Raw genomic sequence first — 26994 nt, forward strand, 5'->3', positions numbered from 1 at the left:
AGGATAATAAATGCTGTAAAAATGCATTGCTCATTGATAGTTCGTGTTAGTTAATGCATTAACTAATGAGTCCTTATTGTAAAGTGTTATCAGTTAACTTGTAAACTGCATCCTTATAACCGAACACTCAATTAATCCTCGAAATGCTTCTTTTTTTTTTTTTTTTTTTTTACTATTACGCAGTCAACAGGCGTATTAGCCTGTTATTAGAGTTATAACGTCAAAGGTAGAATGAAGATGTTATCTTCAGGAGTGGTCAATGACTCTGTGAGTCTTTATCATATTTATAACACAGCTCTGCCTAAACGGAAGCGCTGTGCCTACGCTCCTCAAATGCAAATACCTGTGTCGAAAGAGCAAACGACGCACCTGACGCTTCCCAGGGGATCTGGAAGGCCGAGGTCTCTATTGTTCTAGCGTTTACACTGCCATGGTTCGACCACTCCCTGTAGTGACTGTGAATTGAGGTTTCGCATATCCCGCCCTCCCCGGAGTTCTAATACACAACGCCTCATCTCATAGCCATTGGGAAAACCACCTCGCCTGTTGTGGCAAACGGGCAGTTTTAACCGGCCAACACCGTTTGTGGATTTATGTAAAAGTGTCAGAGGCTCAGGAGATTGAGGGGACGTGAATTTCACCTACATTAGGACACCGAATTTACCGGGTTCACCTGTACAGGTAAGCGGCGAAGGGCGGCGTTTCCTTTTAGAAACAGGTGTTTTTAGAAACAGTGTTATAAATTAGCCGTCGCTATTTACAGGAAGATTAAACTCAGGTGTGTCCTTCGGATTTTGTGTTGTTTTGTGCTCGCGCTGCTCCTGCATGTGACATATTTTGAAGTCTCGATGTGTTTTTTTTTTTTTTTTTTTTTTTAAATAATAGCCTACTGTATCATATGATCGAGTAGCCTACCCGTCACATGATGTCTTTAAAATAGTTTCCTGAGGATTGAGAAACAAGTGAGCGTTTGGGACATGATCTAAAGATTTACCTGCTCACTTTTACCGGCCCACATCATTAATATTTAACTGGCCAGCGATAGGTTAGTTTAGCAGGGGGCATCTTGCAGTAAGACTGACATTCAACTCCTGCTTATCATCGAACTAAAAAAAAAATCTAAAAAAATCTAAACTAAAATAAAGAGATAACTTTCTGGATAATTGTTCAAATAGGCTATTTTCTGGGTAAAAAGAGAAAGAAACTAACTGGATAGCCTAAATGTACACAGGGGTCAATGACATTTAAGGATGTCCAAGGTGAGATATAGCCTACACACAAAATAATTGATAGGCCTACTAAAGAGACAAATCGTGTAACCAATAAAAAGTACTAAAACACTTTCCTTGCACTCTGGATAAGCACAAGTGTACACAAAATAGATTCATTATAGAACGTGTGTATTCAAATAATGCAGTTTTATAATATTTAAGATATATCCAGACCAATAACCCCCCCAGCATGGCCAGCTTGGTGAATGCAAGCATAAATGTGCTAATATTCTGCCTTGCACAGTTTACAGTTTCTCTCTAAACCGATATCATATGTGAATTACATCTTTCAGTCCCCACTTCAGTGCTGGGTGAGTGTCCCATTTGATGTATGTAAAAGAGCGTCCTATGATGTAATGTAATTCAAAATAATAATATGAAAAACTCACCACTTATACAGCATTTTTATTCATTTTTTTCCATTTTGTCTGAGCAGTATCATTTAAAGGGCATATACAGTAGTAAGCATGTGCACGTGTGCAGTGGGGGGAGGGAAGATCCTGTTTGGCCAGTTTAATGTCTGTTGTCATAAGTGCTTGTTGTTTGGACTTTATCTTACAGCCTTCTGTTGTGATACCTGTGTATATCTTGTTCAATTCTAGTGAAAACCACTAGTATTGATCAGAAATGGTGTGATGGTAGAAGTCTAATGTGGCTGTTTTAAAAAATAAAAAAAGTATTGTGTATATCATTTTTCTTTCAATCTCTGTGAGATATTATTTTAATACTTAACTGAAATCAATCTTACCTGTTTTCCAAGACATTAAGATTTACTGTAAGATGCAATCAGTTGTTTTGTCCTCTTGTGAAAAGAGGACCTCTTTTCCTTGAAAAGGATGTGGCCTAGCGGGTTTTGCATTTCTTTGCATATTGCACATACTCGCACTCATCCATTAGCTAATCGCTTATTCTCAATAACGTGCCTTTAGTGGGGTCTTTGGCAGGGGTTTGTTGTCAACATTAAGCCCTGAACTTGTTGTTAAGTTGCAAGGTCTTTTTACGAAGCTCCAGGTCCTGGAATGAGGTTGTTCCTGGACTTTTGTGGTATGTCAGTTGTGTGACCTTAGTGAAACATTAGAGATTTAGATCAAGTTCATTTGTTACCTAATTTAGCAGAAAATGGCCTTGTCACGGTACCTTTTGTCCATGCTTATTGTATCAAAAATGAAACAAAATAAAAAGCACATAAAATATGATTTCTAAACTTTATTTAGCATTATTTGATGAATATAAAAAGCTTTTTGCATGAGTAGGGAAATCCCCCATTGTGTTTAAAGAAATCCAGATAACCCCTAACAAGAATTTACTCTGATCACACCATGGATTTGTTCTTTGATTGATTGTCTAGGTATTCATTAGCCCTTATCAGATAGCACGATCATAATGTGTCACCTGAATGCAATGCACGTGTGTTAATGTGACTTCAAGTCTTGAAGGCATGTAAAACGGCATGATGATATCATCAAGCTGTGCCTGCTTAACCTTTCCCCGACTCCTAGAAAGTTTGTTTAAATGCTTTAATCTGACACATGCACTATATTTAAATGCAATATGCAGTGTTTCTCTCAATTTTTACTGTTTCAGTTTAACGAACAGATGAAGAAAGAGTTGGAAATGGTTTGTGCTAAATCACAAATGCCCTTCAGTATAATAATGTTTTCATAAAAGTTTGCAGGTGTTATCCTGCTGTACATGACAAACAAATTCATATTAGTCCAGATTTTGGCTTTGACTTTGGAAGGCAGTTTTGAGATATACCGATAACACGGTTTTATTTTCATAAACTTTTTTTGACCATGTAGATCACAATAATTATAATGTAATAACAACAATAATCACCACCAGTATAAGTATTAGTGCATATTATATTTTTATTGTTGTAGTCTAATGATCATGTAGTTATTATTATGTCAAAAAGCAGTATCGTATCTATCGTGTCGTTGATTTTATATGCAGTTTAATGCATTATAAAATCACTTAATTATAGTATGGAAAATAAGCGGTAGTGATCAAGAGAATACATTTTCATCAGGCTTTTTTATGTGGCAGCATAGACAACAATGTAATCACATTATCGGGTTTTATCGTTCATCTCAACATTTCCATGTGTTTAATAGCGAATGATTCTCTTTTCTGATGGGCAGGAAACCTGAACCGTCCATTAGTAACACAAGCTATGACGTTGCTAGGGTACAGCTTAACTCTGGCATGGTTGCCATGGCAACCGTAAACAGTCTGGTATAAAAAAGTTGTAATAGTGATAGCCCACCTGAAACTGAGAGAGCCAAATGGTGGAAGGGTCACGGTAGAAACAACAGCCGTCATTTAAAGGCAAGAGAAATGGGAAATTTACCCCAACAGCTGGCTTATATGGTCGGGGAAACATACCTTCTGAAGTCTCATTGTTCTCATAATCCGAACACCACTAAACACCTGTTTGTTACTTACAGGTAGGGCTCTCATCACACTTGACTTGAACATGTTTTATTATTTAAGGACAATCTTTCTGTATATTTGGGAACAGAGCAGTTTGTAAATCTTAAACACAACAGCAATATTCATAGCTTGTTGATTTAGCTATCCGAGGAAAGAGAATTGTGGCAAACCTCATTTGAATGAACACCTAAATAAAGGTACAATAGTTTGAGAGTTGCCCAGATCACACAGGGACATGTCCACCTTAGAAACAACGTGGACTTCATTAACGGAATAAAAAGCCCTCTTTCTCATTACCGTTTTGTTCTTGCCTCTTGATTTACCTTTGTGTGCATCTTTGTCTTTCTCCCCTCACACTATCACATACAGTACACCTGTTTATTGGATCTCCAGACTCGTGACCTGCTGTGTTCTGTTCTTTAATTAAGGTGTGAGACTAAAGCGAGGCTAAAGATGACAGATGAGAACACCAAAGCCTTAGGGAATGTTTAAACCTATTATTAAAGTCTGGGGCTGTTAACGTTAAGTCATGCAGACATTTTCTGAGAACCATGTGCTAAATTGGTAATTTTTATTGATTTATTGTATTTCTAAGGCTCAAATGACTTTATTCTGACATGTAATTAGATCAGTCTTATGACTTAGAGGTATGAAAGTTTTAAAGGAATAGTTCACCCAAAAATGAAAATTTACTCACCCTCAAGCCATCCTAGGTGTATGACATTCTTCTTTCGCGTTCACGAGAGAGTCGAGATCCAGGCGGAAGGGTGACCTCTGATCTGACGTATGAAGTATGAAGTATGACGTAGGCGTAGTGTAGCGTCGTAGCGTCAATTAGTGTCGCGTAGCGTCAATAACGTAGCGTCAATTCTCTTAGGTGAGAATTGAACTACGCGGAAGCGCAGAGGATAGAGCAAAACAAAACGGCGGTCATGAATTAGAAGTCTAAAACGAGAAAGAAAAATGTTTAATATAACCACTGATCTATATAAATTATATATATAAATTTATATAGATCAGTGGCCAGAACTCAAATGTCTCGTGAACACGCGTACGGCCGTTGCCGGAAGCCAGTGATTATATTTTAGAATTCTTTTAAATATATTTTATATTTTTTTCATACAAAAAAACTTTGCTTCAGAAGGCATTTATTAACCCAGTCCCGCCTGTGTTAATTTCCGTGTTTGTTGCCTTGGTTACTGATTCAGTTACTCCTGTTGTTTAATTCATTAATTAGTTTGTTCTATTTAAGTCCTATGTTTTGTTCTTGTCCGTTATTGTTGCGAAATGCTTGGTTGTTCTGTTAATGTCGAAGAGTTTGTTCCTTTTTGTTGTTTTGTTTCTTTTAAGTTATTGTAAATAAAGTTAAGTTGCTGCAATTAGATGCATTCTCCTCATCTTTGCAACCCAGATGTGACATTCGATGGCAATAACATTTACATTGTAACAAAAAACTAATAAAAAATGCTGTCCTCTTGACCTTAAAATTCATTAAAAAAAACCTGAGAAAAATGTATCACAAGCAACACAAGTGTTTTCAACAAAGGAAACATGTTCCTAACACAGGAATACTGAACACAACCCGGACAATCGATTTAATGTGAATGGGGCAATTCCACGCAAAAATGTCACATCCATAACGCCAACTAAATACCATTGCATTGTGTTGGTGTTATGGATGTGACAGTTTTGCGCGGAATTGCCCAATGGCTGAATAAAAGTATTTAAGCTTTTTCAAGTATTTCTTAAAAAATAAAAATAAAAATCGTACTGACCCCAAAGTAGTGTATATGTATGTAAATAATGTTGTTCATTATTGTGTATTGTACTGCATGTAAATAAAAATTCTGAAATGTAATTCTTCCTTATGTTAATTTGCTTGAGAAGAGAACAACCCATAAATTTGAGTATAGTTGGGAGCACAAGGAGGCTATTTTGTGTGAAATATGTATGTAATGGTAAATTGACTTCTGTGTGTGTATGTTTGCAGATTACACAATGGACTTTGGTCATTATAATAGAGGAAACAATCTACAGTGTCACCCACACATACAACCTCAGTCATGATGCACATTTGCTCTGACAAAGAGTACACAGTGTGTGTCTTGGTTGTGCTGGTTGAATCAGCCACTGACTCTAAATGCTATCCCTTTGATGATTTAGAATTTAGAAAATTTGCACAAATTTGCCTATGCAAAGGCTTTGTTATGAAGCTGTGATTCAGACAAATGGTCAGAGCTCATAACATTTACAAACACAGAAAAATTAGCAACAATCATGAACAGTAACAGTTGATAATTATTTTTCCAGCACTTCAGCTTTGGCTCATGCAGTGGTACAGATGTTGCTATTTTGATGCAATTAATTATGTAAACAATATCCTGGTCATTCTGAGGCTACACTAAAAATATGATACTTTAAATGAACTCAACTCAATTATGGATTGTGGTTTCACATAATGGAAGCATGTTTTCTCTACTCAAATACTTCTTTTTTATGAGCTTTTTCAATCAAGTTCATCCTACCTAAAGTATTTGAGTAGAAATAACATGTTTCAATCACATGGAACCACTGTCCATGATTAATTTAAAGTAAGATAACACACAACAAGCTTAACATAGCTTTCCTTGTTGGGTTTTGCATCATGGTTACATCCATGGCATTCTCATAGCAGTGGCTTATTTTATTAAAACAACTTAAATTCTTGTTAGCGGGTCCCAACGCACATGTTCTACACTTCACCACAATGGTGTCTCCCTAAAACAGAAACTCTTTTAAATACCAGCATAATAGACCATTAAACATTAACAAGTTTCCCCATTTTACTTGATTAAAAATGCATAAATATTACTTTATTTCATCGTTTACACTCCCTATCCAGCACTGTGCAAAACATGATGGGAAGCGGAAATCCTGTTATTTTCAATAATGCTACTTTGACACAACTAAAGTCATTCATATAGTCTTAACTCAAATGGATTAAGTTGAGTGGTTAAACTTGATGAAATTAAGTTGTGAGAACATCTTGAAAGAATCATGTTGGATTTACTTGTTTTATTTAAGTAAATTGAACAAGCAGCTACATTTATTTTTGACCTACTTGATTGAAACATGTTCTTTCAAAATTAAAACACTGAGTTACCCCCAAATCAGTTTAAGTTAACACCATGCTACTGTGTTTGAATTTGAAAATTTCAAAATTAATGGTTTAAAGTAAATAAAAAAATGTTTTAGTGTATGCTAACAGCTAACACAAAATACTAACTCTAAATACTGTACAATTAATCCCATTTATTGTTTTGTGATAACAATTCCACTACAATGCAAACAGAAGGCTATAATGCACTTTCAGTTTGGAAATAGAATTGGTTAGCATTGCTAATATTGTAACAGGCCACAGTTATGCTTTAATGGATGCTAACACAAATGATTGATTTATGTTAATGCTTGGTACAGGAGTTAATGATAGACAAAAGAGTCACTAATAATGTTTTCTTTCTTTCTTTCTGCAGACATGAAGCCTTTTTTCCTGCTTGCCACATTATTGTGGTGTTTAGCTGCAAATTTCTCCTGGGCAGCTAAGATAGTGGTAGTTCCTCCAATTATGTTTGAGAGCCACCTGTATATCTTTAAGACCCTGGCCTCTGCTCTCCACGCCGAGGGCCATGAAACAGTTTTCCTGGTCTCTGAAGGTCGGGAGATCCCACCTTCCAACCATTATCGTCTCCAGCGCTACCCTGGAATCTTTAACAGCACCTCAGCTGACGACTTCCTCCAATCAAAAGTTCGCAACATCTTTTCGGGGCGTCTCACAGCACTGGAGCTGTTTGACATCCTAGACCACTATTCTCAAAACTGTGATGCCGCTGTTGGGAGTGCTGCTGTCATGGAGAAGCTAAAACGTGAACGTTTTGATCTCCTGCTCGTTGATCCCAATGAGATGTGTGGATTTGTCATTGCTCACATCCTGGGTGTCCAGTACGCCGTATTCAGCACAGGATTGTGGTACCCTGCGGAAGTTGGGGCGCCAGCACCTCTGTCTTATGTCCCAGAATTTAACTCTCTGCTAACGGACCGTATGTCATTGTTTCAACGGGTAGCTAACACAGCAGTGTACCTGGTTTCCAGGTTTGGTGTCCAGTTCCTGGTTCTACCCAAGTATGATCGCATCATGAGGAAGTACAACATCCAGCCATCGGTGTCCATGCATGATCTGGTTCAGAACAGTCGACTCTGGATGCTGTGTACTGACCTGGCACTGGAGTTCCCACGACCCACTTTGCCACATGTTGTCTATGTTGGGGGCATCCTTACCAAACCCCCCAGCCCCTTGCCACAGGTAAGAAACCAATGCTATTATATTTAAAACATTCTCTAAACATTGCTATGTTATTCCGACTATTTTAGTGTCATGACTTTTAGGGATGCACAAGATATTGGTACCATAATAGGGTGGCCCAGTAGTGCACAGCACAACAAAATTTAAAAGCAAATATAAGTTAACATCCAGTGGAACCAAGTCTAAGTCACAACACAATAAAAATGATTCCACGCACTAGTGTACTATTACAAGGCTAAATTCAGCTACTTATTTGTTAGTTATTTATTGATGTGTGAACCTCCCTTTTAACATGGCTCTTCCCTAAGTCGTCCATATCTATGGCGATGTTAGACGTGTTCCTGGGTCAACAAATTTTGTTGATCCGGGAACAACATTCCTGTCTGGAAATGTAGTCTTATCCATATCCGGTAAACCTTACCCTAACCATAAGTTATCCCTAAAATCAGAGGCAAAATGATAGGTGAATAACACTGATGTAGAAGCACCAAACCCTGATTGTAAACCTAAACTTTACATAAACTGTAAACTTGTCCCTCAACCTGATTGGTTGATTGGAATGTTGTTCCAAAATCAACAAAGATTTTGATCCAGGAACATGTTGCACTTGGTGAAATCAGGTTCTGCGTTAGAGTTGAATGAGCCAAGCCAGAATACTGAACTTCCCATATGGGCCAATTCACACAGAACCGCCTATTGCGGTATCAGCCCATTTCATAGTGATATTTCTTGGCCACCATAGAGGGTGCATTAATGCTAACATTCTGGCTTTATACTAGAGGTAATGATCTAATGAAATGGTTTTACTATACCAGCACCTGGCTGAGAAAGGAACGTTGTGCCATGGCTTGATTCCATTGTGTCATGGCTTGATTTTGCTATGTTGTGGCTTATTTTCACTTTGTTAACTTATGTTTTTTTTTTTTCTTCATTGTGTTATGCACTGCTGAGCCACCATAGCATTTACTGTCAGAGAAAATGTGCAAAGATTCTACCTTTAGGGCTACAACAGCTTGTTATTGAGGCTGTACTCTTAAAGGGTCATCTTGTTTACCCATAAAAGGTCTGTAGTCGTACCTTAATTTGTGTTTTTGTTCTATTGTTCATTTGTTATTGCTTGTTCTTACTAGGCAGCTATTTGTGACATTTCACTGGTATTTAAAATGTTGGTGTCATAAACTTATTTATTAGAATAACTTATTTATTAGTTACATGGGTCAAAAACACTGAAAACAATAACATACAAATATTAATAATAAATAATTTAATTAATACAAATTATACACCTAAACTACAGCATATAGCTCGGCGACTATACCTTTTACATAAGTCTTTGAGGGTGATTATAAAAAATGTTGATGCAAGCATAGTCCAGAGAATCCACCAATTCCTGTTCAAAAGGCAACAGGGAAAGATTATTTGAATGCAACAGTGTTATGAATGATCTCAAACTTGATTTGATTCTTGAGAAAATTCTTTCAACACATCAAGAAATCAGGCAGTGTGATCATTATCTTTTACAGTTTAGACTAGAGACTCATGTTTGACATGTTCATGGAAGACATCAGGGGCCCTATCATACACCTGACGCAAGTGTTTTTTGCTAGTTTCAGCCCGACGCAGTTATCATTTTCACGTCCTGCACCACGTTTTTAAATAGCAAATGCATTTGCGCCCATTTGAGTGCCAATGGGCTGCTGGTCTGAAAACGAGGTGTGTTCAGGCACATGTATTGGCGCGTTGCTAGTTTGAGGCAACTGAAACCTGGTCTAAAGTCAATGGCACAATATATATTTTTTTATTAATGTGCGCCTATTGACAGGTCCACAAAGCGCTTACACTCTGCTTATTACACACACAGGGACGCGCAGCAGCACACAAAAATGTCAAATAAAAATGTAAAATATTAATATTGTGTACATAAAGATATGGTGGAATCCGGCTTGTCTCGTTGATGGTCTACTTGTGTGCTTTAACCTCACGCACAAGCAGATCCGTTTGCTCTCTGGAGATGCGTTCAGTCTTTCCTTTTGCAAATTGCGCCATGTAAATAGCGAATCCGCCATGGCACGAGAGCAACTGGCTTTTAAAGGAAATGGGAAATTACACTCTGATTGGTTTTTGGCACGTTATGCTCAAAACACACCCATTACTCATTAAGAGAATAGGGATAACCCTTTAGACCACGCGCTGAGCGCGCCAACCATTTTTCCTGTCGTTAAACTAGCAAAATGGGATTTGGACACACCCTAACTGCACTTGCTTTAGACCATGCGCCTAGATTGTTAAAATAGGGCCCCAGGTGTCCAAAACTTCTATGAGGGAAAAGACAGAACAGTGACCATCTTCAATTTTCCTACGCAGAAGTAAAAAGAAAATGTATTGTTCTTGCTTCTTCAAATGAAACACCTAGTGTTCACATGGCATTCTCAGTAGCTCATCTTTTGAAAAAATTTAAATAAAATACACCAGGTAAACATGCTGTGACTGCACACATTAATGGATTAGTTCACTAAAAAATTGTAATCATCCTCATGATGTTCCAAACCTGTAAGACTTTCATTCATCTTCAGAACACAAATGATATTTTTAATAAAATCTGAGCGATTTCTGTCCCTCCATTGACAGCCTACGCAACTACCACTTCATGTTCATAAAGAGATTGTAAAACTAATCCATATGAATTGAGTGGTTTGTCCAAATTTTTTAAAGAGACACAATCGCTTTATATGATGAACAGATTCAATTCAGGCTTTTATTCACATATAAACATTCATCAACGCACACATCATTGGTGGTAAACAGAAGCTCAAGCATGTTCACTTGATGTGCAATGAGGTTTGTTCTCGCACACCAAGCAGGTTCGGTTGAGCTTCTGTTTATGTTCGCTGATCAGTGTTAAAATGTGAATAAAAGCCTAAATTCAATCTGTTCATCATATAAAACATTCCGTCTCTTCAGAATACGTCTCTCATTAGTTTTACAATCTCTTTATGAACTTTTTGAAGCGTCAAAGGTGTAGCCTAGTTCAGTAGCTGTCAATGGAGGGACAGAAATCGGTCAGATTTCATTAAAAATATCTTCATTTGTGTTCCGAAGATGAATGAAAGACTTCTGGGTTTGGAAAGACATGAGGGTGAGTAAATGATTTGGGTGATCATTTTTGGATGAACTAACCCTTTAATCCCTATTGATTTAGTCCTGGAAAGGTGAAGTAGGCTCAGATTTAGATGCAATTTTTTTCTCCTTCTCACTCATCTTTTAGTGATATACTGGAATAGCATAATATTGAAATTTGTGCACCCGCCATCACATTTAATTAAGGCACAAAGAAGACGACAGTATAGGCTACGAACAACAAGTGACAAAAATAAAACCAGTTTGAATTGTACTTCCCAGCATTTTGATTGATCAGTCAATCAATTATAGTAACAATTCAAATAATCCTTATTTTTTTTATTTTAAACGATCAGAAATTTGGGAGGGGGCAGCCATATAAATGATGGGGCCTAGGGTACTGCCCCAAACTTTAATATCAGCTGGTGAATGATACACTTTACTGAGAGTGTTTTTTAAATAATTTAATAATTGTCATACTGTACATTATAAAGTGATGCCTAAATTCAGCATTTACAATGAATGATTTTAGATTTTAGTGTTTTATTTTTTATTATTTTCGTCAAAATAGTATATAATTTTAATATTGTGCATTCCTAATCACTCTTTTTGTTGTCTATACTGGTTCACATTAGTTCATAGGCAGGCTTATAAACAGTATTTTTGGATCAATTTAAATACCAACATGTGTTTGTCTGCTCCACAATCGACTGTTAGGATACATTCAAAAGTTGCCTTGTTCTTTCAGTGCATTATGTGCACATGCAGTGCTTTTGACGCTTGAGTTCATGAATGCCAAGAAAATGACGTCATGATATGGGGATCGACTGACGCAGGAACCTCATTTTCATTTTAAGATCTTCAGCCTAACAAATGCCACAACCCACTCCCTCTAACAGTGACCTTGGTCCAACCTTCCACTTATTCATATTCATTAGGCCTGATGTGGTGAAAATGTGCAAAATGCAAGTTCTATATAAACATGTTTTTTTTTTAAATCTAGTTTATGCAAGTCATTATTATGTTCAGTCACATTTCACCCGTAATTATATGAAGTTTTGATTTTGCCACCAGGGCGTTATGCTCACAAAGGTCGTTGTTATCAATGCGGGTGATTGCGTGGAGCTGTCCATTGAATAGGAGTGGGGGTTCTGAACCTAAGCTTGCACTGTTGGAATACCAAGCGCCCAAATGGCATCATTGTATGCTGTGGAGCCATAATGCAAATAGTGTTTGTCAGTGCAGAGTGTGTGTGTGTGTGTAAATGTGCCCATTGTCGGGTGTGTATGAAGGACACTGAGACCAGTGTGAGGGGCGGACAGTTAGTGCCAGGCCAATGCAGGCTGTTCAGCTGCAGCTGGACTGCTTCAGACAGCAAGAAAACAGTTCTTACACAAAAACATGCTCATTCTGAGGCTATGCTAACTGCTAACACAAAAGGCTAAGTCTCATTAATACTATAATTTTTTGTGCCTACAATTGCACTATAGTGCCAACAATGCACTTTTTACTTAGCATAGTGCACTTTCAGTTTGAGTTGCTATTACTAATATTGTAATACGCCTTAGTCAAGGGTATACTTTTCAAGGTGGATGAACTTCTGGTTATGTTTGCTCCATGTAAACAGTGCTTTACAGACAGTAACTCCCTGTCCCTTTTCTGGTAACTTCTGGCACATATTGTGTCAAAGTTACTAGGTTACTAACATGTTGTCGTCATCAGGTTCACAAAGTTAAAAGATTGAATACATCTGTACATAAACAGTCTCAGTAAATACACATTAGTCATATGAAGGTTTTTTTAATGACAGAACACATTTTTATTTAACAAAATATCTTTGTGTGACACAACAATTTTTTTCCACTTTGGAGCTGATTATTAGCCATACAGTGTTTTCTTTTAGGCTTTACTTTGTGGTGTTCTGGTTTAGGTGGCTTATTTTACGAAGAGAAGTGTTGTTTGGTCAATATTCTGTGATTTTTTTTTTTTTTTATGTGTATGTTAAAGGGTTAGTTTATCCAAAAATGAAAATTATCCCATAATTTACTCACCCTCAAGCCATCCTAGGTGTATATGACTTTCTTCTTTCAGCCATCACTCTTCCGCCGGGAACTAGACTCGCATACGGCCGTTACCGGAAGCCAGTGAATATAGTTTATTAGGTTTTTATAAAAACGCATCGCTTCATTTCAGAAGGCCTTTTTTAACACCCTTATGGATTACTTTTATGATGGATGGATGCACTTTTTGGGCTTCAAAATGTAAGGTACCCCTCTCTCCCATTATAAAGCTTGGAAGAGCCAGGATATTTTTTAATATTACTCCGATTGTATTTGGCTAAAAGAAGTCATATGCACCTAGGATGGCTTGAGGGTGAGTAAATTATGGGATTTTCATTTTTGGGTGAACTAACCCTTTAACTTTATGTAAATGTAATCTAAGTTATTTTAGTAAATTTCATATGCTTCCTTTTTGATTTACCCAATATTGGTTATTAAAGCAGAATAAAACCATTCTGCACATTATATTCTCCAGATTGCTCTCTGTGGATGTGAAAAGTTTGAATAAATCTGGTCCTTGAGCTAAAATGAGTTTGACACACCTGGTCTAAAGATAACACGGCTTAAAAAGACACTTTTTTTATATTCTTTTTTCCATAGTAGTGGCATTACCATCGCAACTATTTGAAAATGCCATTTCTCTGTGGTTGACAAAATATGAGAAACAGGTTTTGAGAAATCTTATATGAATAGTTCAGGTTGAGGGGTTCTGTGGCAAAGGTAAAGTAGCTTAAGACATGTCCACACCTTAAAACAATTTCATAGTATGATCAAAATGTTTTCTCTTGTTTAGAATTGAATGTTGAAAGTTAGCATTGTCCCTTTGGACAAGGTTGCAACATGCTGGTGATCACTCATACTGAATTTCTACTTCATCAGACTGTAAAATGTTGTTGATGTAACAATGTTAGGTTTATTTAGTCATATAAAATGATGATTTAAATAAACCTTTTTGATTTATATACAATCCTTTGAAATGTTTTGGTCTGGTTTTTGATTTCCATGTAATGTTGAATTGCTTTGTCTTGTGAATACAGTCATCACAAATTTCATAGATGGACTGTTGAACTGTGTTGTATTTGATCTGTGTGTGTACAGGAGTTTGAAACCTGGGTGAAGAATACAGATGAACATGGTTTCGTGGTGGTGTCGTTTGGTGCAGGAGTGAAGTATCTGTCAGATGACATTGCTCAGAAACTAGCTGGAGCCTTGAGCCGTCTACCCCAGAGAGTCATCTGGAGGTACTGCCATTCATTCCTTCATTCAAGTGATCGGTGAACCATTTTACCAACAGATCAAGTCCCCTGCGTATCATTTCATTAAAGTTTTTTCTATCACAAAGTATCCATTGGCAACTGATATGGTGGCAGGCCACTGATAAGCCTGTGGCTACAACGTACTATTTTGTTTTCCTTTTCCAAACCAGTAAACCCTCATTGAAAATGATCTGATGGTTTGTTAGACTTTCCAATGGTTTCTAAATGCAAAACTTCATGAATACAACATGAGATGTGGTCACAGGTCTCTTAAAAAGACAATCTGCAAAAGATTATGTAATCATTACTCCGATCATCATTTCATACTGTGGTATGTTGTGTTTAAAACTTTCAGAAATACACATTACAATGGGCTCAGAGACAAAATTATCTTTAAAATGGTATACAAATCGCCTCTCAAACCCTCACATTAATTATATAGGAATTGTGCATAATAGGAGTAGTTCACCCAAAAATCAAAACTTCTGTCATTATATACTCATCATAAACCCATATGACTTGACATTTTAAAAGATTTTTACAGATTACTTTTTTAATTACAATAAATGGGTACTATCTAAAAGTAGTTCATATTGTGTGCTAAATTCCAAGTCATCTAAAGCCATATGAGCTTTATGTGAAAAATAGACCAAAATGTAACTTTGCTATTAATATAGAACCACTTTAATGATACTGTAATCATGATAATTTTCCTTTTTGAAGCTTGAAAGCCTCAGTCCCCATGAGTAATAATGCCATGGAAAAGATCAACAAGCAGGTCTGGAACCACATAAGGGAATTATTTATTTACTTTAAATAAAATGTATAAAAGAATTTAGGGAATTTGAGATGTGATGCTCTTATCAGTTAATGGACAACGTGTCACAAGTGCATGTAAACTTGAAATCTCTCATTGAAGGAATTTTGTTTCTTTATGCCAAAAAAAAAATATATATATATATATTTTTTTTATATTTTCCTAAGTGAAGCTGCATGCTTATAAATAGCAGCACCTTTTGTTGTCATGGGCATTCATATTGTCATGACTCCCGTAGTCATGCCATATAATCTCAGTTGCTTTCTTGTGTTCATGCAAATGTGCCATGGCAAGACTTTACTAATGAGGACACTGTTGGGAGGGGAAATGCCCAGGGAACACACACATACCAGATAAATAGAATGTACAGATAGACAGACACACTCCAGTGATCCACAAAATATACCACTGTTGTTACGTAATGAACATATGGTCTGAACTCTTTCTTTCTGACATGTGCATACATTTTAGTAATGGTTATTAGAGTCACTGACTGCTGTCAGGTTTCTTAGTAACTGTTGAATGTTTGTCATTAGGTTTGGCACATACTTGCCTGTAGGCTGTGTGCATTTGCCCACCAATGACAGAGAAGACATACATTAATCCCGGATCTTTACTAAGTCTTGAGCTAGTCTTCAAAGCAAAGGCTTCATATTATCTCCACTAAAGAACTATTGCTGTTGGTTTAATTAGTCATTTAGCAGATATCCAAAGACTCACAGTATTTATTTCTTAAAGCCAACTAACAGTTGACCCTGTAATTTATCAATATACGTACTTTTCAGAAGTTAATTTGGGGTCTGTTTTTTTAATGGTTTTGAAAGAAGTCTCTTATGCTGACCAAGGCTGCATTTATTTATTCAAAAATACAGTAATATTGTAAAATATAATCACAATTTAAAATAACAGTTTTTATTATGTTATCATGCAATTTTTTAATGTGATGGCAAAGTGTCCCATGATCTTTCAGAAATCATTGTGATGGGGTTATGTGCAACAAACTTCCACATTCTAAATCTTCATAGTCTAAAATGAATTCCCTTTTCTTCTGATGTCGCCTAGGCCATGTGGTCAGCACAACATGTTAACAGTGGTGGAAAGAGTACTGAAAAAACATACTCAAGTAAAAGTACCATTACATTCCAAAAAATGTAGTGTGAGTAGAGTAAAAAGTACTTGTCCAAAAAACTACTTGAGTAAGAGTAAAAAAGTAGCTTATTTAAAAGTACTCATGAGTAGTGAGTAGTGAGTAGGCCTACTTAGCTGCAGATTCTACCCCCTTATAATAAACACTGTGGACTACAATTTATAAATTAAAAAAAAATGCACATATACTGTAATTCACATTATATTTTGTTCTTTGTCAGAAAGATTGAAGAATATCTATCATCCATCTTTTTAAAATGCATCAAATCAGTACACTCATCACCATTTAAATCATATTATTTGAAAATAAAAAAGCATTTAAAATGCTGCAAAAGGCCACTGAGCCTGAGCATGCTATTGCTGCACATAAAATATCAATATTCATAACTGTGCAAAGAATTTAAAAACCTTTAGAAACTCATATGATAGTTCAGCATCACACACCATGAGATGGGTTAAATTGAGAGATTAAAAAATACCCAATTTCTCTCCAAAACGGTACCAATTTTAGTATTTTTATAAATGAGAATCACTAATATTATCAGATTACCTCACCTAATGCACTGAAAAAGGCTAAGATAGTGAGCTAACACTAATTACACTGATTCCATGCTATTAAATATGTTACAATCTAAACGTAAATGCACATTGTTCTAGAAGGGTGGCATCATCCCTTACATTTTACAAGGCTATATTTACTCACATTGTAATGCTGATAATATAATTTGTAAGGAAAATTGTGCATTAAATAGGGAAGTTATATCCGGGAAACTTTTACAAAAGAAACAAACACACACACACACACACACACACACACACAAATGCATGTCTCTCTTGTAGTCTCGGCGAAGCTGTTTTATCAGCAGCATCCACACACAAAAAAACAAAAGTTGAACATGAAAAATGTTTTTGCGCAAGTGAAGTCGGATTGTATGAAATGGATCAATCAAACAACGTTGTTTATTAACGAGCTGTAGTCACGCACTGACAGAAACGCAGTTCAGGTTAACGCCATGGTTCATAAGGTGATGGTGCACTACATACTGAATCTGGCGGCATGGCGAGCGCGAGACGCGGTAGTGCACAGATCGTGACGCGCGTCTCTCTATGATGTGATTGTGAAGTAAATGTAAGCGGGAATTCACCGCATTATGAACTCGTCACGCTGGGGGTATTGCGTGAACCTCACACCAAATGTTAGGCCCTGTAGATAGCCCAGCCTATATAAATATCATATTAAGCATAAATGTGAAATGTACCTTGTCCTTGTCATATTAGAGAAAGACGCTGATATCTGGATTGAATTGATGCTTGAAGAATGCACTTCAACAGCAGCCACGAGTAACAGCAGGAATTGATACTTTGCAGTCACGTGATATCTGGCGGGCAACAAATGCGGTTAGAGCATCCAATCGCACAACAACTATCTGACATGTCGTGTACACCTCAAAACACCAACTTTTGCATATTACATCTGACAACGTCCTGGCAAGATCCTTGATTAGTTTACTGGTTTTTGTTGCTAGAGAATGACGTTCTTGCCCGCCAGCCAGTACAACTGATTTGATGACAGTCACGAGACCGATTACTCGATCCAATCACGTTGATGGATAAAAATAAAATTAAAACAAGCATGTAACGAGGAACGACCACAAACAGAAGGAAAATAGCGGAGTAACAGTACCGATAGGCTACATCACTTAAAATGTAGGCTACTCAAGTAAAAGTAAAATTACACAATTTTTAAACTACTCAAAAAAGTACAATTTCTGAAAAAAAAAAACTACTTAATTACAGTAGGCTAACGTGAGTATTTGTTATTCGTTACTTCACACCCCTGCATGTTAACAAATAGCATTATACATTAGCTATTTTGGCATTGTTTTTGGTGAAAGAGAGGAGGAAGGTTTTTGGAGGAAGAGCAGCCTTTAGGGGGAGACCGGGGACAGTTGCAACAGGGGATGGTTGCAACATGTCATTTTTCTCCAATCAAAAACAAGCTAGAGTGATGACACTCATACTGCACATGCACGGTTAGACCCTCCACCTACCAAGAAAACAGTAGACATATTAAACATCTGCTGCTGCATTTATTGAACAAAACTTGTTTTGGAGGTTTGAAAGTAAATTTTTTCATGAGATGTATTTTTGTCATACTGTCCTGAAATTTTGTATGAATTAATCAAAACTTACTTTGTTTGAATTATTGTTTTGTTGACTTCTAAGTGACATGGTTAGCATGTATCAAAGTCAGTGTGTCTAGCAGGAATATGATGTTCTGTCATGGCTGATAGGGTTGGGGACGGTTGCAACAAGTTATAAATTGCATGTTTAATAAAAGTTTGTTGCATTGCAAATTGTTCAATTCTTCCTGTATGACACTTAAATATGGAGAGATTGAATAGCATCTGTAATTCCTGCACACCGAATCTATGTAGGACTATGTTCTACACTTGAACAAACAAAACTCAATAACTGTTATTTGATAAATATGACTAAACAAATAAATAATAGGCTACAATAATATTATTGAAATAAATAATACTATAATATTATAGTAGGCCTAAAACAGTTAATATTTTCAGAATTCTTTGCTCATTGAGACAAAAAGCTTAAAGGGTTACTTCAGGATTTAGCATTAAGCTTTGTATTAGTAGAAAACCTGTAGTATTTTCGAATTACTGTACTTTCCACCCTCATATCCCCCTGAGAGGAGAGATTTATGTATTTTTTGTCTGGAAAAAATCCTCCGATGACGCAAAAATCGTCATTTTGCGTCATCGGAGGATTTTCTGGCCAGAGGCTAAAGACTACAGCCAGTAGATGGCGTTCTTCCGCATGTTTTCAGCCCGCCCATAGGAGGTGGGATCTCACTCACAGAATGTACACAGTGTCAGCCGTCTTTCTTTGGAAGCTAAGCTTGCAGGCTCTTGTTCTGTGGAGAAAGCTGAATAGTAGGAGAAAGCTGAGTAAGTAGGGAAAACCATCCTCCTTTTCCCGGACTTGTCCGGCGGGCGAGATCGTTCAAAATGTCCGGGATTCAGCTTTTGCGTTCTGCAGTCGCCATTCATTGTTTACATGCAGCTCACCTTTTGTTTCAATCTAACTGAATTCATTCCGATTGGTGAATCTGAATGTAGTGTTTACATGAACGCTAAACAAGTGATCGCTTGATGTGCGTTTTACCCTTGCTAAGAAAATTCCCGCACCTCCGTGAGAGATACGAGACCGGCGCGTCACAGTAATGACGCCACCCGTCTCGCGCCGTTCTCCCGCGGCCGTCAGCCTCGTCCTGCTCGCCACGGTAAACATGATGAATGGCAACTGTAGAACGCAAAAGCCGAATCCCGGACATTTTGGGCGATCTCTAGAGATCCCTGGCAAACTCATCACGTAGGCTAAGCCTTGTTGTTTTCAACTGCGCACTCTTACCGGTAGGCGTGGCCTCCTAAGGCAGCGAAGCAAGTGCATTCTGGGAGTTGTTGTCTTTCATCCACATAAGCCAAAAATACATTTTCTGGCTTTTCTCAGTCTAGAAAGCTCCAAATTCAAAAATTTCTTCACATTTCTTCTACTTAAATTACCTATTTTAAATACACATTCATCTTCCCAGAGGTGAAGTATCTCTTTAAGTTAATTAATGAAATTTAAGGTATTTTTAACATGTTGCAACCATCCCTGGGTTGTGTTGCAACCGTCCCCTGGGTCGGGGTCAGTTGCAACATCTGACTTCTTCCATTCAAATAAATACTGTGAACGATATGTCATATATAATCATCTTTAAATGGTATGGGTAATTAGCAGACAGATGCAAGTTTAATATATACAAATTTGGTTGGTCTAGTCCAAATAGTCTCTGAGTAATTGAGAGAAATGCAAAAAGTGTTGCAACTGTCCCCGGTCTCCCCCTAGTTAGTTACCACAGTAATTTGACTTCCAGGTCCCATCCTTCATTGTTTTTGTTTTATTTGGAAATCTGTCACTTTACATAGTCAAATGAATATAGTTTCATGTTCCTTTCAATTACATGCTCAAAAGTATAATGGTTATTGCTCTTTATTTTTCAAAAATAATGTTTAAATACAGCATACATGACTACTTTGTAGCCTTTATAAGCTCTGAAGGAATCCACAAGTTTGTTTGATGCTGGTGGATTATCTTTCATCTTTTGCTTTTTATTTGCCTTCTGAATGTAAGCTTTGTTACTAAACCAATCTATGCATGCAAAATAATTGGTCTCTATCTCTCTACTCTACTTTTTTCCCCAGTATACCCCACTCCTCTGATCTCACAATGTGTCTTTGATGCTTTGAATAACTTACAAATTCTTCATATTTATCAGCTGACAATTGTCTCGTTCACTAGCCCTATATGGCCTAAAAGATTTTTAATGTTTTTAAAGAGCCTATAGAAAGAGCTGCCTGTATCTTACTGAATTCAATCTCTCTGTAGGTTTTCTGGAGTTCCTCCCCCAAATCTTGGCAACAATACTAAACTAGTGGACTGGATGCCTCAGAACGACCTGTTGGGTAAGTATACATCCTATCTCTCACTAAATAAAAGTACATTTTTAGAAAGTCATATGAAGTTTGAATGTTCCCTCTGGATTTTTTGGCAACACTAGTTTAGGGTCCAATTCTCTCAATTAACTATATAGCTTATTAGCATGCATCTTACTCGGATATTGGCTGTTTATTAGTACTTATAAAGCACATATTAATGCCTTGTTCTGCATGACCATATTCTACATCCCTTAATTCTACCCAATACCAAAACTTAACAACTACCTTACTATTAATAAGCAGTAATTAGGAGTTATTTGAGGCAAAAGTCTTAATTTAGTTAAGACTTAATTAAAAGTTAGTTAATAGTGAGAATTGGACCCTAATCTCAAGTGTGACTGAATTTTTGTTCCAGTCCTCCTTACTATTTAAAAAAAAGAAGAAATTACTGCTTTAAATAAATTCAGCAAGGATACATTAAAGTGATCAACAGTGACAAAGACTTTTTCATTGTTACAAAATATTGAATTTCAGATGAAGGCTGTGCTTTAGAAATTTGTGTTCTTCATTAAAGAATCCTCCAAAAAAATATCCACAAAAATATTAACAATAAGTATTAAAATATTAATTAAGAAATGTTTCTTGACCACCAAATCGTCATTAGAATGATTTCTGAAGGACCATGTGACACTGAAGACTGGAGTAATGCAAAATGCTGCTGAAAATTGAGCTTTGTCATCGCAGGGAGAAACAAATTTTTTTTTCATAAACAAATTTCAAATTGTAATAATATTTCACAATATTGCTGTTTTATGGTCAAATAAATGTAACCTTTGTGAGCTTAGGGGAATTCACAACAAAAAAAATCTGACCAATTCTAAACTTACCCTGTTGGCTAATCTTTTTTTTTTTTTTTTTTTTTACTTTCTATTTTTACTTTGCATTCACAGTATGATAAGTTTAAAAATATAAATTCAATTTAAAAACACAAAAATTGGTCTTTAACTTTTATGCAGTTTTGCCTCTCAAGTAAATTATACCTTGTTTTAAGGCTGTTTAGATATTTTTTACTGGAAAACCGATTTAGAAAATTAGTATAAGGAAGAGAGAGAGCACATCCTCCTCACTGCTCTTTTCTGCATCTCTTAGGATAATGTCTCTGTTGTCTTAGAGGACACAAAGCCTGCGTGTGTGTTTGTTTGTGTGAATGAGTTTCTGTCTCATTGTACACCATGGGCTTGAGGTCACAGAGGACCTTTATGTCTCCATCATTCTGTCTTTTCTCTCTTTCTCTCACTGTCTTTCTGCTGTCCGCCACACTTCCTGTTCTCTGAATGACCTAGTTGATGCATCCTGTGCTTTGGTCTTCCATTAGTTTGGTCTTCTCATTCAACCATAAGTAACGACTAGAAAAAAGTCTGATACACAAAGTCGATAGACAGGGTGACCCCAAGGCATTTCTTCTCTGAGGACCCTCAGCTGTTTAACACAAACACTTATTTGTTTGAGGTTCAGCTGGACTAAACTTCAAAATCAGTGACCCATGGTCAAAACTGTCACAGTAAACAACAATGATTTAACTTCCATTTTAATCAGAGCCTGCAATGCACTTAAACACACTGTAATGCAACTGAGCTTTATGCATGAAATGAAACAGTCCTACTTCATGTCAGTACCAGTGAGGAAGTGATACACACTCCACCCTATCCGTGAGAAGCCTCGGGCAAATTTACAAAAAAGTATGCAAATGTTCCTTTGATTTTCCTATGTCTCTTTTAAGTGTATTTTTAAAGAGATATGAGAGTACTAGATAGCTAATGTACAGCTAGCAATTCTGAATAAAACTCTTTGTTCATTGTAACTCATACAGAGGAAGAAGTGTTAGCAGGCACAGGGAGGAACGAGTACAGACAGAAGCAACTGAATGAAAAACTGCTTACTATTTGATCAAGTTGTCAACTTTAATTTTATTAGAATTATGGCAGTTTTACTTTATAGGTTTTGGAATTTTGTGAGGCACACATCACTGTTACTGTCTCCTGAATACAAAACCCTCAATATTGATCATTGGTGTGTAACGCATCTCACACTGTTTATGCCAGGTACATGAATTATACATCTAATCACTTATCAATGACAGGTGTGCCATTACTTTTCCAAGCAATCAGACTTACAGATGATAAAATGGGCAAATCAGATATTTGGAGAGTTAAAATGAAGGAGACAGAATATTACAGGGTGGGCTCATTATAGGGAAAATAACCACCCAGAACACTTTAGGCTACGTCTACATTAATCCAGATATATTTGAAACCAACGTTTTAGTTTCAAAACGCTCTCCATCCACATTAGCGTTTTTAAGCATTTTCCAAAAGTTTCTCGTCCTCACTGAAACGTTGGAAAACGCTAAATTCACCCAACTGCACATGCGTAAACCCTCATTATAGAGATGGAACAGACAAAATAAAAAATTTGTCCCGCAATTCTTCTGGCAGGTACATTTTATTTAGCCCAATATCTCACCATTCACTGATGCATTCAGGTCGCACTCACTCACCATTATATGTTTCATCTAAAACGCAACAGCTCTCATGTTTTGCCGCAGGACAGCAAATGTGAATAAATTATCTGTCATATTTGCATGACTGTGATATCAAGAGTGGGCAAAGTAACATATTTTAACAACTGTGTGAAAGTAAATAGCACAAAACAGGCATAATACCGGTATAAACATGAATATCCATCGGTTCAGTATGCATCACATGACTAAACGTGTCATCATTTTATCTAACCCCAACCCTCCGTTTTCACAGTCCACACTACAACGCGAAAACAGCGTTTTCAAATGTATTCACTTTGGAGAGCGTTTTCAGAAAGTTCATAGAAATGTCATTTCAGTGTAGACAGAAGGCCAAAATGGAGAGAAAAATGTGTTTTCAAACGAAAACATATTAGGTTGGACAAGGCCTTAGTAACATATTTGCAACAACCTAGAACAACACCTTAGCAGCTACATAGCAATGCACTGGCAACCAGCCAGAACATCCTAGCAATGTCTTTGCAACTACCCAGAAAACCACAGTATATGTATAGCAACATTTAAAAAAAACGCATTGGCTTCTGCACAGCAATGGCCTGGCAACCACCCAGAACATCTTTACAACAACTCAAAAAAATAGTTATTAATGTTACCATGGTAAAGAGGAGCCATCCATCCAGTAACCCTGTAGTTACTATGGTCTCACTCAAAATGCCACAGTTAAATGATGATTACAATGCAGAAGCTATGGTGAATGTTCAGGGATTCATGGTATTTGTTTGTAAATTGCACATGTTTCAATATAATTGTAGTTTTTTTCTCTCACACACATTGGATCTCTTGTTCACCTACAGGACAGACAAACACACGGGCCTTCTTGAGCCACGGGGGCTTGAACAGCATCTATGAGGCCATGTATCACGGTGTGCCCGTGGTGGGGGTCCCGCTGTTTGGAGATCACTATGACACCATGACACGAGTTCAAGCCAAAGGCATGGGTATAATGCTTGAGTGGAAAAGGATGAGTGAGGAAGACCTTTATACTGCCATGGTTAATGTCATTACAGACAAAAGGTAAATCATATGTGTATAAAATGCCTGTATAAAATGAATATTGCAAGTATTCATTTAACGAGTGCATTGTTAAGCGTGCACACACACACACACACACACACACACACACACACACACACACACACACACACACACTATCTGACTGCAGCCATTGTAAAATGTTTGTCAAAAAAAACCAGGTAATACAAATCCAAACCCACACACACAGCCAGGTTAAATTTTAATGACTGTGGAAGTTTAACGATAAACAAGACCTGTTGAAGACCCTGCAATGGTGTCAATATTTGCAGATCCATAGTGTTTCAACAAATCCAATGGAGCCAAAGAGCAACGTAGTCTAAAAAATAGTTTCTAGAGACGGAATTTTAGAGCTTTTAGTTATATTAAAGAGACAGTTCACCCCAAAATGAAAACTAGGGTTTTAATGAAGAGAAACTATGGTACAGTGCCATCTTGTGGCCAATATCAACATCATGTTGTTGATGTGCTTTTGCTGTCTTGGATGTTCTGAAACCTCTCCATCTCTCTTTCTATTAAGGTATCGTGAGCGAGCACAGTTGCTGTCTCAGATTCATAAAGATCAGCCTGGTCATCCAGTGAATCGGGCAGTTTACTGGATTAGCTATATACTCCGTCACCATGGCGCCGATCACCTCCGCACTGCAGTCTACGAGATCCCCACCTACCAGTACTTCTTATTGGACGTTGCCATGGTGATAGGAGTGTGTGTGCTTCTTCTTGGCTACTGCCTATACCGAATAGGCAAGTGCATTCAGTCACGAGTGGGGCGCGGTTCATCTCCAGGGGAAAAGGTGAATGGACACTGTCATAATGGAATTCCAAATGGCAAGCACAAAAGAAATGGCCATGTTAGAAGTACAGATAAGAAACTAAAGTAAAGCACTAGGAGAAATCAACACTAACGCTTTACTAAAGAGAGGAATTAACTACTCTTCACTCAGAGCAGGGCCTATCCAGGAAATAAATACATGGGTCAATAAAGAAACAAACCAACCATTATAACAATGAACTGTAAGTAGGAAGCCAAAGTAAGGAAGAATGGAAGGAAACCTGAAAACATAAATGGAAAACTCCTGAGGACGTTTTTTTCCTTGTTGAGTGGAGTTAATGTTCAGTTGTTCAATGGTCCTGAATGTTGAGTTTATACTTGTGGAAAAAGCAACGGTTTTGAAGTTTAGAAGTTGGTGGTTTTAACAAGACGTTATCATGGGGCATCAGGTTTCACTACATCCAAATACAATACAGATCTTTATCTATTTATATAAATTTCAGACTTTTTTGCGCACAGAGCCCTGTTGACTGTTGTGCACTGAATTGAATTTATGTTCTATATTTATTTCTCACGCACTCCATCCCTTCATTTTCATTTCTTAAGCAAAATGAATTCTTGGATATTAGCAAGCTAGCATATTTGCTAATGGTTATGCTGCCAGCCTTGCCTTAATCTTTAAATATGTATAGCATGTTTTGCTAACTTACATCTTCATTCCTTGTAGAGAAAAATCTGCACAAGCTAATGCTGCTAGTTGCTATATTGCTAGTTATCTATTCAAAAGGCTAGAGCCTTTGTTGAGAATAGTTACACTTCAAATCTAGCCTCCATTTACAATAATTTGGGATTCCTGGAGCTAGTATACTGGTATACTAACATTCTTAGAGCATCTTTACCACTTTTCCCCTTTTGTTTTGCTATTCTCAGCTAGCGTTGATAACACAACTTTAGTTTATCTTCAGAAGGGTGCAGATCACGTGTAACATCTCTTCACACAGTCCACTTGTTGGCAGATATGGGTTCAAATGAGCAAAATTATACATTTTATTTGAATTAAGCCATTTACCCTATTCTGTTGCTTTATGGATGTTTTAAAGTCCTCCGTTCATCTTTACTGTATGGTTTCTTTCATTAAGCAAATCATAGGAGGAACAGTCATTTTTTTTCAAACGCGGGAGGGGTATACAGAATTTTTATGTGTGAGTGCCTTTGTGTCTCAAAATGTCCCAAACAAACTACATTTTTATTATAACGTGTATCAGACTAGTGTTGCTATCAAAGCAAAAGTCTGTTTACTGACATGTTCCCACAAATCAATAGGCCTAGAGTGACCTGGAGGATTTTTGTACTGTAATTAACATATCCCATGGTGCTCTACTGCTCCTTCTAACTTTCAGCCATTTTCATCAACGGGCGTTCTGTGAAAGGCGATTTTTGGTAACATTTCAATCTAACATTTAGTTCTGCAACTTTTCAAAATATGTTTTGAAGTGGCAATAAACAGAACTTCTGCAAATTATTTGTGCGTTAAAGTGCATTCTCACCCTCAGAGTTTTTATTTTATTTTTTAAATGCCACTGGACAACCTGTTAAAATCACATGCTGGTTTTACAACTCAATGTCAGACTGAACTGTTACCAGTAA

At 37.0% G+C, this 26994-nt stretch overlaps 1 protein-coding gene across 1 annotated transcript; it reads left to right on the forward strand.

The window, feature by feature from the left end:
- The first annotated feature begins 345 nt into the window (after positions 1-345).
- On the forward strand, positions 346-26608 carry ugt8 (UDP glycosyltransferase 8). The gene is made up of 6 exons (XM_079846920.1): positions 346-681; positions 7220-8046; positions 14322-14464; positions 20895-20971; positions 24338-24557; positions 25096-26608. Exons 2-6 carry the CDS (start codon positions 7222-7224, stop codon positions 25454-25456), a joined length of 1626 nt encoding a protein of 541 aa, XP_079703046.1. The 5' UTR covers positions 346-681; positions 7220-7221; the 3' UTR covers positions 25457-26608.
- Positions 26609-26994: the final 386 nt, after the last annotated feature.

The sequence above is a fragment of the Squalius cephalus genome (genome assembly GCF_949319135.1).
Source record: "Squalius cephalus genome assembly, chromosome: 2".
Classification (NCBI taxonomy): domain Eukaryota; kingdom Metazoa; phylum Chordata; class Actinopteri; order Cypriniformes; family Leuciscidae; genus Squalius; species Squalius cephalus.

What these genes read in the sequence shown, in the direction of transcription:
- ugt8 (XM_079846920.1), top strand. Translation starts at nt 7,222, where the DNA reads ATGAAGCCTTTTTTCCTGCTTGCCACATTATTGTGGTGTTTAGCTGCA. An exon ending in GCCTCAGAACGACCTGTTGG is followed by an intron (nt 20,972 to 24,337) that starts GTAAGTATACAT and finishes GTTCACCTACAG; the next exon opens with GACAGACAAACACACGGGCC. An exon ending in AATGTCATTACAGACAAAAG is followed by an intron (nt 24,558 to 25,095) that starts GTAAATCATATG and finishes CTTTCTATTAAG; the next exon opens with GTATCGTGAGCGAGCACAGT.